The 13,421-nt window shown below is 57.3% G+C and overlaps 1 protein-coding gene across 7 annotated transcripts in view; it reads right to left on the minus strand.

Moving 5' to 3' along the window:
- The window catches only part of LOC117641457, a 56,495-nt gene that overhangs the window by 4,980 nt on the left and 38,094 nt on the right, over nucleotides 1-13,421 (minus strand). For 5 of the 7 annotated variants that reach the window (XM_034378794.1, XM_034378791.1, XM_034378788.1 and 2 more), the window contains 5 exons: nucleotides 3,976-4,177; nucleotides 3,633-3,858; nucleotides 3,411-3,515; nucleotides 3,098-3,323; nucleotides 30-3,008 (listed from right to left, as the gene is read on the minus strand). In XM_034378794.1, the coding sequence (XP_034234685.1) occupies nucleotides 30-3,008; nucleotides 3,098-3,323; nucleotides 3,411-3,515; nucleotides 3,633-3,858; nucleotides 3,976-4,177 (3,738 nt within the window). Of the gene's footprint in view, nucleotides 1-29; nucleotides 3,009-3,097; nucleotides 3,324-3,410; nucleotides 3,516-3,632; nucleotides 3,859-3,975; nucleotides 4,178-4,402; nucleotides 4,434-4,723; nucleotides 4,884-13,421 lie in introns of those variants that run through there. The other 2 variants (XM_034378795.1, XM_034378792.1) reach the window with 2 other exon arrangements.

Below are 13,421 nucleotides of genomic sequence, written 5' to 3' on the forward strand. Positions count from 1 at the left end.
GGCGCAACAGCAGGTGCACTGCCCCATACCTTTCTTGGATTCCAAATCTGGTTTGCTGGATGGTGTTGAGGGAGTGTAGTGTTCATCAGCACTTGACTCTCCGGGATCCTCCTCCCGGATAGGCAAGTCAGATAAGGGCTGCTTGCACTGGTATTGACGGTGATTTCCCAAAAGGGCTGATACATTAGGCGAGTTAGGTGGGGTTTTCATGTCACCTGCTGAAGAACTAGGACGAAGTTTCTCAGCTGTCCCAAAAGAGACTGCCTTTGAAGTCTGTTGGTTAGCATGCTCTGATCCTTCAGAGCTTGCTGTGCTTATAAACCTACTGACTTGTAGCCTCAGTCTTGCCATTTTTTCATCATCCCACTCAGATTCAATAGAAACATCTGAAAGTCCAGCTGTGCTCATGTGAATATAATCAGATAATCGTAAGACATCTTCAAATTCTGCATGGCTACAGAGGTGGTGGTGGTGTTCAGAACCCACACCTGCCAAACCTTCATCGTCATCCCCACATGCAGCATCTTCTCTAGTTTGGGCACGATTCTTCTTTTCACCATGCCCAGGAAGGTAGTATGGTTCCTGCAGAGAACAGCGTTTGTTTGCTGCGGCAGCATTAGGACCAGTTCCCATTTCAAACATGCTGAACCTCTTATTGGCAGCTTCCTTCCGCATCTTGCTATTGGAGACTACATCTCCATCAATTGCAGTGCGTAAAATACCCTTTGGAAGAGGAGGTCTTGGAGGTGCTGGTGCTTGAGGTGACAAATCAACATTTCCGGAATTTTTCTTGGCGTCCTTTGCACCCGGCAACGAAATTGACCTCTTCGGAAGGGGAGGAGCATTTGAAGAAAGAGTGGGTTTCTTCTTTTCTGTGCCAAGGAGGCTTGCTTCAGAGCTCACACTATCATAACGGTATACAAACAGGGGGTTGTAGTTAGGCGACTGAGAAGACGAATCAGTTAGAAGAGTAGAAGAGCCCCTGTATCCTGACGAGGGTTGAGTATTGGTGCTGGATGCTGAAGACAGATTCGTGCAATCACAGCCAGGGTGAGAATGCCTATTTTTTGAAGGAGGGGCCATACAAAACAGAGGATGAAGATCCTGCTCACACAAATTTTTAGCATCAACATGTTTCAGCACCTCTGGAACATCAGCAAGCAGCACACGATATTCTTTAGGAAGAAGGAATGTCAGAGAATTCCAATCCTGAACATGTTGAAATCCTTTCTTGCGTAGATTTTCAACATCACCACAGGAGAATGGCCGCTGTTGTTTCCAACCTCTTTTGGGTTGCCTCAGGCAAGCAGGTATTTTGGAAACCAAGTCAGCATTGCCGGCATTGGTAGTTGCTGAAAACTTTTGAGGTCTAAGGTACACCTTAGTGAGATCTACATTGGGTTTCTTCTCCTTCAAAAATCCCAGGTCAGGGAGAGCATAGTTGGGATAGTACACATATACTGGCTTTGTCCCTTTTTCTGTTTTTTCATCTTCCTTTTCTTTAGTCTCTACCAGTTTAGCATTTGGAGGCTTTACAGGAGCTTCTTTGTTGGGTGGTATCCTGACTTCTTGCAATGTAGCCTTTGACAGAACATCAAGCATGCAAGACGTTTGCATACTTCTGTTAATAAGAGGCAGCTGGCATTGTGTCCCTGAATTTCTCCTGCAATCCTTGTTTTCACAACCACAACAGCAACAATTGCCAAGACTACCCGTACGGGACTGCCTTCGACTGTCTGAAGAAATATCTTCCCTTTCCAGGCTGTTGTTATTGTTCACATTATATCGCCGGCAATGGAACAAATCGCCCTCAGTCTTATTCAAACCATGCACAAGTCCATGGTGACTAGAGTAATTGGAACTGTCATCACAACTGTGCACATTTTCCATTGTGGAGTCCCTCGCCATGCTGATTTTTGAAATGCTTTCTGAGACCTGCTCAACTGACTCAGAGTGTTCTGATGGGCCTTCAGCTTCCTCTTCAGTAATTTGTTCATGGGTCCTTTGAACACCATCCTCAAGGCGATAAAGACTATCCTCAAAGGTGCAAGTAGAACAATCAGTCATTTCCTCTCCACGAACCCAACTTCCATTGTTTTTCCGAGGGTGGCCACAATTTAGAGAGTCAATGCTTCGAAGACTAAGCTTATTGTTGACCTTTGTCATACTTTCTTCGGGCAGGCACTGACATTCATCTACACTATTGTCATTTCGAGAAGCATCTACCCCCTGGCATGACCGAAAGACTTGCTTTCCACGGCAAGACTGACTTCCTCCATTACTCTGCCACTCATTGTTGTTTCGCCTCATTGGTCCTGTTGCTGACCTGACACAAGAATCACTATCCCAACCATCACTTACAGAGGTTGAATGGTCAGTTCCTGAGCCGCTGCGTTGTTTCATGAAGAGCCTAACTAGATTGATGCCTCCCTGTGGCTTCCCACCACTGCAACTGCTTGCACCACTAGATGTGAGAGGGCTGCCATTGCAACGAACATCATACAACTTGACACATGAAGATTCAATGGAAGACGATGTGCTTAAAGCCAAACTTGTTCTGATTTGATGCTTTCGGCGCTGGTGGTGTTGCTGCCGCTGTTGTTGTTGCCTAGCCAAATTAGGTAAACTGCGGCTTTTGACAGCTGTTTGATCATCAGTATTATCGGCTTGTGTTTCTTCTTCCGTCCCTTGAGTGGTGTTATTGTTTCCAGAAGGATGACGGCTCAGTTGCTGCTGCTCCAGTGGATTTTCCCCCTCAGGTTTCTTCAACTTACTCCAGGTTGTAAAGGTGGAATCAGATCTGGCCATATTGTTGTGAGAGGAAGTTAGAATTTGCTTACAGTTAGGTCTGCCACAGCCAGCCCTCACACTTTTCCCTGAACAGGTAGATGTCAAGGAAGAATTTAGCATTCTCTGCTCAGCTCCAAGTACAGCAGCCAGAGCTGGGTTCAATAAGCGGCTGTTGCGAGACCAATTGTTGCTGTCCGTGCTTGTTGTCTCACTGTCACCTAAAGGAAGGAGAATAATGTACAAAATAAGATCTGCATTGTTGTCATCAACCATACCTGCATTTCCCAAAGGCTGTCTTTATCCTTACCATGATCATGAAACTCTTCAGAATCCTCAGAGCCCATTGTTGTAGAGCCCTCAAAGGCAATAGTGTAGTTATCCTTGTTGGCTTGACATGTTAGCATCATATCAGAATCTAGAGAGTCTACACTGAAGTTGATAGTTCCAGGAACTGCACTTTCTTTGACAGGTGAAAACAGCAATTCAGATTTGCAAAGTGACATAGTATCAATGGATCCAGCTGAATCTTCACCCTGCAAGATACATGTGAGATATTTGAGATAATTTTTGGAAGGATAAAAATATGATTTAATTTCATGGAAGAAACTATTTAAACACACCTGTGAGCTGCTGTGAGGGCTCATAGATGATTCAAAGTCAAACTTTCCCATCAGTGAAGTAGATAGAGCGGACATGCTTGCAAACATCTCTCCTTGATTATTGCTCTGAAAATTATTGTTTTTTATATTATTTCAGTGAGTGAACCAATTACTAACGAAAACATTTGCCCTGAGGCAATGACCAAAAAAGAGGTATTTTACAATCATGAACATTTAACATACCTTCTGCATGTCACACATGGTTGGGAGTGTGTTCAGCAAAGAATGGATGTCCTCAGCACAGAAGTTTTCCATGTCCACTTCTGCAAGGTTAGCATCCAAATTTCTAGCAAGATCATCATACAGCCCACACGATTTTCCATCCACTCCACTGGACAGCAAACCTCTTGCATATGATTCTGAGAGAGATGACAACACACTAACTTGGTGGTGCATGCCCTCTCGATAACTAGGAAAGAAAAAGAAAAGAAAAAATGTTTTATTTTTACATAATAAGGACCAAAGGAAAAGTCAGTATGCACAAAAGGATAAAGGTGCACTTCTGCCATAAAACAAGACAACATACCCATAATCCAAAAACCATTGGTACTCAGAATTGTCTTGTATGAAGTCTGCATCATTTTGAGATGATGTGTTGCTGACATAGCTAGCAGCATAGCTAGCTGTTGTCTCTCCGTTGTTATTGGAATTTAGGTCCCCAGGACTCAGCACCCCGGTGCCTTTCCCGATATCTTCCGTCATCCTGGTTCTGCCGCCTGGCGGCAAGCCTGTAATCAAACAAACAAGAAAACAATAAATTTTAAAACAAGTTTCATGGCAGCTGTGACATAGCACAGGGGCAGAACTGTCTCCTCTAAAATTCATAGAAACAAGAACATCAACGGTCATAAATTTGTTGGATCTCTAAATCATGTTTCAGTGCTGAAGACATCTAGTAAAATACTTTCTGGTCAGCAAAAATTGAAATATCATTTGGAGAGAAGACCACTTTCCTCGAGGAACATGCATGCATTTCATGCACCGCGAGGCCCATGCATTCAAAAGAGTACAACGGGCATCCAGTGAACCACTTGGATATAACCTCCAAACGAGGTGACATCTCGGTGTTTTGTGGCATGGGACCACACCATTCATCGCACGGTTGGTATTTCTGCCACAGACGCCCACTTCTAGTCCTAGGGGACTCGATCCGAGCCGAAAACCCACGAAAATTTGGCGCACTGAGCACTGACACATCCCTCTCTCCCTCTCTGACGTCACACACTGGGACACTCCCGTGAAATCGGCCTGTTTCTCGTCGCCCCTTCACTTACACGCGGTGTATTTCATCTCCAGTCGGTAGCATCACACTGGAAGCAAAAAGGCACGCCGCATGTCGGCCTGTGCGCACACCTCACACGCTTTTATCATCGTGTTTCGGGTGATGTTGTGTCCAGACGGCAGGCAGGCAGACGGCTAGCAGACGAGCCGAGCAGAAAGTCTGGGGCGAGAGGGGGAGGGGGTGGGGGTGGAGTGGGGACAGTGGGCGGCGGAGTGGAGGGGGAACGGCTGCAGGCTGTGGCTTCAAGGCGGGAGGGAAGTGAAGGAGAGGGCAGGGCAGGGCGGCAGGGCGGGCGCGTTGAGTTGAGTCGGTTGAGTCACTCCTGCTTGAGATGAGTGCGCCCGGGCCCCCGGGCAGGGCACAGCCCTGGCACAGCCGCGGGTACTGGGTGCTGGGCGCCAGTGGCACTTGTGGAAGTACTCTGGGTACGCCAGCAGGACTCGGCCGCCAAATGACTCACCCCGAAATAGCGCTCGCTTCTTGCCAAATCAGACTCTCCTCGCGATAGGGGGAAGACCAAAACAAAAGCAAAGCGGCACGCCCAGCGCCCAGGCCCAGCCGTCGCCGCGCCGCCTTCCCGGAGTGCCTCTGGGGCCTCTGGGCGAGGCGACGCTCTCGGCGACGTTCGGCGTGGGCGTGGCCGCCGTCATTGTTCGTCCCAGCTGGCAGCTGACTGATTCCGAGAGTCGTCTTCGTCGCCCTGTCTCTCTCGCGCACATACGGGAAGCCCCATGAGTGCGAGAGAGACAGCGACGAAATACTCTCGGAATCACTGGGTTGACGACGCGGCCGCCGCTGCGCGCTTCGCACGCGCCAGGCGCCGGGCCCGACGGACGACGACGTCGCTGAAGGCGAAGGCGAGGGCGAAGGCGGCCCGGTGCCGATTGCGTCGCGAGCTCATTGTCACACGCCGCATGCTAAGCAATGCTAAATTATTGAGCCACGGCGGTGAGCCAAAGTCCTCGGCCAGGTCGGGGCTGCAGACTGATTCTGAGCACTGATTGTCCCTCTCTGTCCCTCAGCTCGCACCCTTACGCGACAACCCATGCGTGCGAGAGAGACAGAGTGACAAAGGCAGTGCTCGGAATCAGTTTGCTGGAGCTCCTCAGCACGCTGAGCACCCGCGAGCCCGCCGTCCAGGCGCACTCGCGGCGGCAGAGCGCCGCAGAGCGCCGCAGAGCGCCGCAGAGCGCAGGGATACCTACTCGAGCATTTTGATGCTTCCGGCGAGCGGCGGCGTCTCCAGAACCGAGCCTGCACCATGACGGCGCGCTGGAGAAGCTATAGAGTCTGGAGCGATGGGGCCGTCCGGGACCGTCCGGGCCGAGGTGCGGCTGCAGGCAGGCTGCAAGCTGCAAGCAGCAGCACTGAGACTGATAAGTGCCAGCGCTGCGCCGACACGACACGGCGACCTCGGCGACACCGAGGCCGTCCCGTTGCGTTCCGCGGCGAGGGCAGGGGGCAGGGCAGGGGCAGGGCAGGGGGCAGCCCGACTTTGGACGCCGGGCGCACTTTTGGTTCCAACACGAAAATATTGGTTCACGCGGCGGTGCGGCGGTGGGGCGGTTCACGGGGCCTGAGAGAACGCGGTGCACAACAGGCAGTGCCGGGCCAGCGAAGGTAGATAAGGGACTAAGGGGAGACGAGACGCGTTCTGTTGCCGGGCAGACTGGACCAGACTGCGGGGTGGCGCTATGTAGTTGTGCTCGGGAGTGCTTGAAGAGCGGGGCCGAAGGGTTGACGGCAAAAGCGCCGCCGCGTTTCTCGCTTCCCACAGTACACTGCAATACTGAGTGCACTCGGCTAGCCGGCAACGCCAAACGGCCTCTAAAGGCAGCGCTGTGGCCCTGGCTTGGCTCCATCATGCACCCCGTCGAGCAGAAGGCGGCAGCGGCAGATTGGCCCTGCCGGTCCTCCCGGTTCGCGGCGGCGGAATCGACGCCCAGCTCGACAATGCGATTCCAGGTCGACTAGAACGCGTCGCGCGGCGCCGCGCGGTCGCTCGCACTGCCGCCGTTTCTGACTGAGTGGCCACGGCGCGGCGGGCTGGACTTCCTCGTCGCCGCCCTCGCCTCCGGTTTGGCCTCCGGCATGCTGCAGGAGGCAATGAAGCGGGCCCAAGGGCTGGCCGACGTGAGCCCTGCAATCCAAACAGGACGGCGAGGCGAGCGACCCTTAGGGCGGCGAGGACGAGGAGGACGGCGTCGACGAGGCGAGGGGATTGATGCCGGGTGTGATTAGAGGTGCAGCGGGGAGGGGCGGGGTGGACAGGGTGGAGCAAGGCGAGGGTGAGTCACCACGCCACCCCTCCGCGACCACCTCAACGACATAAACGCATTTTCTGGTAAAGTGGGAGTCCCTCCCTCCACGCCGCTCCACGCCGCCCCACGCCCCATCAGACGCCCCCGCCCCACACAAGCGGCAGCCCGGCAGCGCGGCGCACGTCGCGAGGAGCGCATAATCGCATTACACTGTAACAGCTCATCATTTTCAAATCGTGGACAAAACGCCACCACGCCGCGCCTCTACACGACGGGGGCGAGGGCCGGTGGCCGCGCTGGGTATGCGCAGGGTGGCGTTCACCTTCCATCACTGCGTCGCGGCGACAATGTGCCGGCAGTGCCGTCTCTCTCGCTCCCTTCGGCACGACCCATGAGTGCGAGAGAGACAGAGCCACCTCGAGACAGCCGCCATTACCGCCCTGTGCATAATTGGGATGCTGGGGGCGGTGCAGGCTGTTCAGGCGAGCGGCGCGGCCCGGCCGCCCGTGACGGGGAAGGGGATGGGGGAGGGGAGGGGTGAAAGCCGACGGGCGGCTCGCTGGCGCCTGGCGCCAGGGCAAAGGCAGAGCCAGGCAAGCCAGGCAAGCCAGGGGGAGCGGCTCAATTTCACTGGCAATTGAAAGCGATTTGGATCGGCAGCCAGTCGGGGGCGCACGCCGCACGCCGGGCTAGCCAGGCTGCCCCACGCTCGGCCGAGCAGGACGCCGAGCAGGCCAAGCGCGGACGGCGGGCCGCACGGCCGCACCGCGCAGAGGGGTCGCTAGCGCCGGGGGTGGCCGACACAACTCGAGTAGAGGTGCGCGACGCGACGCACACCACCAGGCCGACCGCACCTCGTCCGCGCCTTCCACCGCCCCGGCCTGGCCAAGGGCATTATGCAGGCGGGGCGGGGCGGGGCGGGGCGGGGCGGGGCGGAGAGGGGCGCCGTCCGCAGCGGCATCCATTTCCAATCGGGGGCAGTCATGACTTATGCCATACCGGCCTGCGGCACCACTTTCATCCGAGACAAAGCAGCAGCAGGGAAGCCCCAGGGCCCCCAGCCCCTTGCGACCACCTGGGCACAGTGTCCCACTCAGGCCCAGTGGCGCGCGCGCGCTCCGGTTGGCTAGGCCCTAAACTTTGGCAATTAGGGTCGGACCCCAAGGGGGTCGCGAATTTTTTAAGGAGTCGCGGCGAGCTGGGGTCGTTTTAGGCCGATTTTAGCGCCCTGCTTGATCCGAGGCGGCATTTTGCCTCCCAACGGGCAATCGGTTTTGACCTTCCCTTTTGCAGCTTTTCGAGTGCATTATCAGTCTTAGTTTGGAGCAGATGTCTCAAAGTTGGCCGAACGGTCAGCAGTGTCTTGAAAATCGTGTTTGGCCGATTTTAAGCAGCCACTGCGTCTGATCCGAGGCGGGCATTTTGCTCCCTCAACGGCAATCGGTCTTGGACTTCCTTAGCATGCCTTTGTTACGGAGTGCAATATCAGTCTTAGTTTGGGGCAGTATTGTCTCAAGTTGGCCGAAACGCTCAGAAATGTCTATGAAAAATCGTGTTTTGGGCCCATTTTAAGCAGCCACTGCGTTATCCGAGGCGGGCATTTTGCTCCCCCAACGGGCAATGGTCTTTGGACCTTCCTTTAGCATGCCTTTTTTCGGGTGCGATTGTCAGTCTTAGTTTGGGAGCAGTATTGTCTCAAAGTCGATCAAAAAGGTCCAAGTGCTTTTAAAAATCGTTGTGATATTTTGGTCAAATTTAGACAATACTGCTCCCAAAATAAAACGATAATCGCACTCCGTAACAAAGGCATGCTAAAGGAAAGGGCCAAAAACCCAAAGCCCTTTAGGGAGCAAAATGCCCGCCCCGGATCAGACGCAGTGGCTGCTAAAAACGGCCCAAAACACGATTTTTCAAAGACATTTTTGGCGTTTCGGCAACTTGAGCAATAGCTCTCAAACTAAGACTGATAATTGCACTCCGTAACAAAGGGAGCTAAAAGGGAAAGGGCCAAAAACCGATTGCCCGTTGAGGGAGCAAAATGCCCGCCTCGGGTCAGACGCAGTGGCTTTAAAATCGGCCAAAAAAACACGATTTTCAAGACATTTTGAGCGTTTTGGGCCCAAATTTGAGACAATACTGCTCCCAACCCAAGACTGAAATTGCCCCGTAACAAAGGCTGCTAAAAAAAGGTCCAAAAAACCATTTTCCCGTTGGGGACAAAATGCCCGCCCCGGATCAGACGCCGTGCATGTTAAAGGGGGGTCCCGTGGGGCGCGAAATTTTCCTGGGGGGCCGGAAAATTTTTTGGCTTCAAAATTTTGGGGGCGCGAGCCAGAAAGGTTGAGAACCCGCCCTAAACTTTACGGCAATTAGTGCGGACTGCGCCACAGGACCAGTCCGTATCACTTCGGGAGAGCAGACTCGGTCCTCGCCGAGGGTCTTGCCGAGGGTCTCGCCTTTCCTGCCAGCATTTTGTTTCTCTTTCTTTCCTCTTCTTTTGTCTCCTCACCGCTTCTTGCACCCCGAGTGCCCGCTAGTGCCCGGCGTCGGTTCTCGCCACGCCATCTGCAGCCGCAGCAGGTGCAGGCAGCGCAGGCGCCATGCCGGCAGACGGTGCAGATGGCGCAGGGGCGGGTGCTGCGAGTGCTGCGAGTGCTGCGACGTCACAGTAGGCCCGGCCGTGCCCGACATCGATCCCGGGTTGCCGGGCAACGGGATGGGGACGGGACGGGTACCTTTCGCCCCCCGCCTGCCACCACCGCCACCGCCACCGCCCCGACCCCGTTTCAAAACAATGGCCCGTCAAAGGCCACAAGAAACACACGCCGGCGCGCCGCGTCCCGTGACACGCCCCATGCGGGCCAGCCGGGCCAGCCCGCGGCCTTGGACACCGACACCGCGAAACCCTGGCCGCGCCGGCGGCGCTACTGCGTGAAATCGCGTCCTACCAACGCAAGCTCTCGGTCTCAATATGAAAGATAACAAAAACATGCCCAAAAAGGGGAAGAAAAAAATATTAAATTGATTTTTCCGGTTTTGCCGTTTTCCATTTTCCCTTTGAAACTGGGTTTTTGGTAATAACCTTTGGGTTGCTTTGGCAAAAGGGGGGGGGGGGGGGGGTACACGGCACGCGGCGTTAACCGCCTGTTTTCGAGAATAACACGCAAACAGCCTCGCATCCGCAAACAACGGCACCACGGCGTCGTCGCCAGTTCCCCCTCCCCCTCCCCTCCTCCCGCGGCCGCCCGGAGCGCCCGGAGCGCCGCACGCCGGCCGCGCAGCGCCGCCGCCGCCTTGCCTACCTCCACGGCGGCGCCCGTCTGGCTGGCAGGCCGGGGCCCGGGCCGGCCCCAGGGCGGCCCCGCGCACGGAACCTGGGACTGGGAATCGTTGGGAGGCCGAACGGGCCGCAGAGTGGGGCCGAAGTGCAGACCGGGGGAGGAGGAGGGGAGGGGGAGGCAAGGGGGAGGGGAGGGGGAGTATCGGTGATTGGTGTGCAAGTGCAAAGGGTAGTCCGGGGCCAGCCGGCCGGGCTGCAAAGTAGCCAAAGTACGACCGCTGCAAGTGTAACCGAGATAGAGAAGGCCGGAGGTAACCAGACGAGGCGCAAGGCCTGGCAAGGCGCGCCAGGAGGCAGTGGCGTAGGTCTTCTGGCCCACTGTGGCTCGCCGTCCTCGCGCGCCGGGCTGAGTTAGGCTGAGTGGATGAGTGCGTGGCCGACGGACATGGAGCGAGGCGCCTCGGCGCTCGCATAAACACCGCAACAGCGCGGAGAACTACTTCCACTTGTGCTCCGCCTTGGCGATCGCTTGGCGAGGCCTTCCCTCTCCCTCGCCGCCCCAGGGCCCTGCAGGGACGACGGGGCGCTTCGTTTGACGAGAAACTCCATTTGCCGCCTCGCGTGCCCAGCAGCACGGCCATCCCTTGGAAGCCCTGGGCCTTGCGCGAGGCCCTGGGCGAGGCCAAAAGAAAGAAGCGGCATTACCGAACAAAAGCGGAGTTTGATTTACTTCCATACACGCGGCGCGCGGCGCGCTACGGGCCCTGGAGGGATGCGCGAGAGGCAGGGCGGACGGATACGGACAGGCAGACAGACAGACAGACAGACAGACAGACAGACAGACAGACAGGCAGACGGACGGACGGACGGGAAAGAGGAACAAGCGCGGGCCGAGAAAGCGCGGCCACCGCTGGAGCGCCAGGCCGGGCGGCCATCTTGTAAATAATAAGTTAGGAGCGCTCCGGATAAATCGGACTCGCCCCACGCTGTGAGTGTGTGTGTGTGTGAGTGAACTTGGCCGGTGCCGCGTGCCCGTGCCGTGCGTGGCACGCTAGAGGTGCGACAGCGACAGATAAGCACGGTAGCGCCGCGGCGCGGCGCGCGACCGCGGGGTGGTCAAAGTCTGAGGTCGGGGCGGGCGAGGGCCTCGCCGCAAGGCCTGCGACCAGAAAAAGGAAAAGCGAGAGAAACGCACACACTCACACACACACACGGAGAGAGGAAAGAAAGATGAATAACAAGAAGGAAGAGCCGCAGCGGGGCCAGCAGGCGTATAGCAGACTGCGCACTGGCTGGAAAGGTCGCCATAGCGGCAGGGCGGGCAGGCGCGGCAGGCACCCCCACGCTATGCATGATGTGACAGCCAGCCACGCGGCGCCAGCCACCAGCCCTGCCCCACCTGAGTAATAGTAGAACACATGGGTCTCGCTGGGGCGCGGCACACTCACACACACACACACACACACTCACACACACACACACATACACACACACACATTCACACACGGGAGTGAAAAATGACAGGCCGTGTTGGGTGCGATTCCAGGCGGCTGGACGGGGCTGCGGGGGACACGAGAGGTCCGAGGGTTGCACGGCGAATTATTGATGATGGCGGATGATTAGAGTGTCGCGGCGTTCTTTGTGGGGTGCTAGTTTTGCTAGTTTCCCGGTTTTATGGCGTCGCGAGTTGGCGCTCTTTCTGCGCGCGAGTTTCCAACTGCCGGCCGCCCCTCCAGAGCTTCCCGCTCTTCCTCCCTTGGCTCTCCCTGCTCGCGGCCCGAAAGGTCAGCCGGCGTGGCATTTGGCTTTTCCAGGGGCTCCAGCAGGGTGGCGGCGCGTTGGCCACGTAGTCGGGGTGCTTGGGCTCCTCGGCGAGCGCCTCGCCCTGCCTCGCCCAGCCTCGCCCTGCCTCGCCATGCCGGCCGAGTGGATTAAAGGGTGGCGCCCATCCGTCGCAAGAATCAGGTTAGCTTCGATACCTCGCAGCGAGCCTCGACTAGACTAGGAGCCTGCAGGGGCAAGCCAAAGCATGCGGGCACCCCCGCCACCGCCGCGCCTCAGCCCCTGGGCCCCCGCTGGACCCGCCCTCGCGAAAGAACCCACGAGAACAAGTTTCGGGCGAGCCATCTAGTTGGAGCAGCGGCTGGAGCAGGACGGTGGAGAGGGGGTGATACTGGGGCAATTACCAGATAGCTTGGCCAGCCCGCCGCCCGCTCTCCAGCCCCCGCGGCCCCCGCCCCGCAGCGCCAGCAAGGCGGGGAAGCAGGGAAGGGAAAGGCCAGTGACGAATGGAGAAGTGGGGCGGACATTTGTATGGCGCTGGGGAGCTCCTCTGGGGCGGCGCGGGGGCTGGGCGGGGCGGGGCGCGGCGGGGCCACTGCCTCTCAGACCGGCGGGGTCATGCGCGCCGCAGCCGCAAGGGCTGTGCCGCGGCGCCTCCAGGCTGGTCGGGCCTTGGGCCAGGCTGGCGGACGGCGAGGAGGACCAGGTGCTGCTGCAGGCGCTGCAGGTCGACCTGCCGTATCGCGAGGATTCATCAAACGGAGGGCGCCATCCGTCACCTCCCTGTCCCAGCTGGTCCTGGCCCTGGCCGTGCGCTGCGCCCGCCAGCCCCTGTGCGACAGCGACTCCGACACCGCGCGCCGATAGGAGTCGGCGACGCCCTCCGCGTCCTCCGCCGGGAATGCGTAGATAGCGGGCGGAGCGGACCCCGCTTGCTTCGCCTTGCCTTGCCGCTTCCGCGGAACACTGCGCCGCGCCTGCCGCGTGCCTCGCCTGTTCGACGGGCCGGGCCGCCGGGCCGGGCCTCGCGGCAAGACGACACGCGAACAGCAGTGGACGCGATGGCGGTCGCGCGGCCGCCAGGAGGGGGCAGGCGACGCGACGACCAAGCGGACCGACGGATGAAAGACGGGCGCAACGGAGCAGTAGAACGCTCAAACAATTCAAATTGACGGACGGACCGGCCATGACATGGCCGAGGAAAAAGAAGACAAGGATTCCACTTGTCGAGCCGTCGGCGTGGTGCTGCCGCTGACGGCGTCCACATTGGCGGGACGCGCGGCGCCGCACAGCCAATCAGGGACCCCGGCGCCCCACCCACGCCGCACCGCCACACCGTACCGCGGCAAGTTGCATACCCCTCGCTG

Source organism: Thrips palmi, unplaced genomic scaffold (genome assembly GCF_012932325.1).
Source record: "Thrips palmi isolate BJ-2018 unplaced genomic scaffold, TpBJ-2018v1 HiC_scaffold_15, whole genome shotgun sequence".
Classification (NCBI taxonomy): domain Eukaryota; kingdom Metazoa; phylum Arthropoda; class Insecta; order Thysanoptera; family Thripidae; genus Thrips; species Thrips palmi.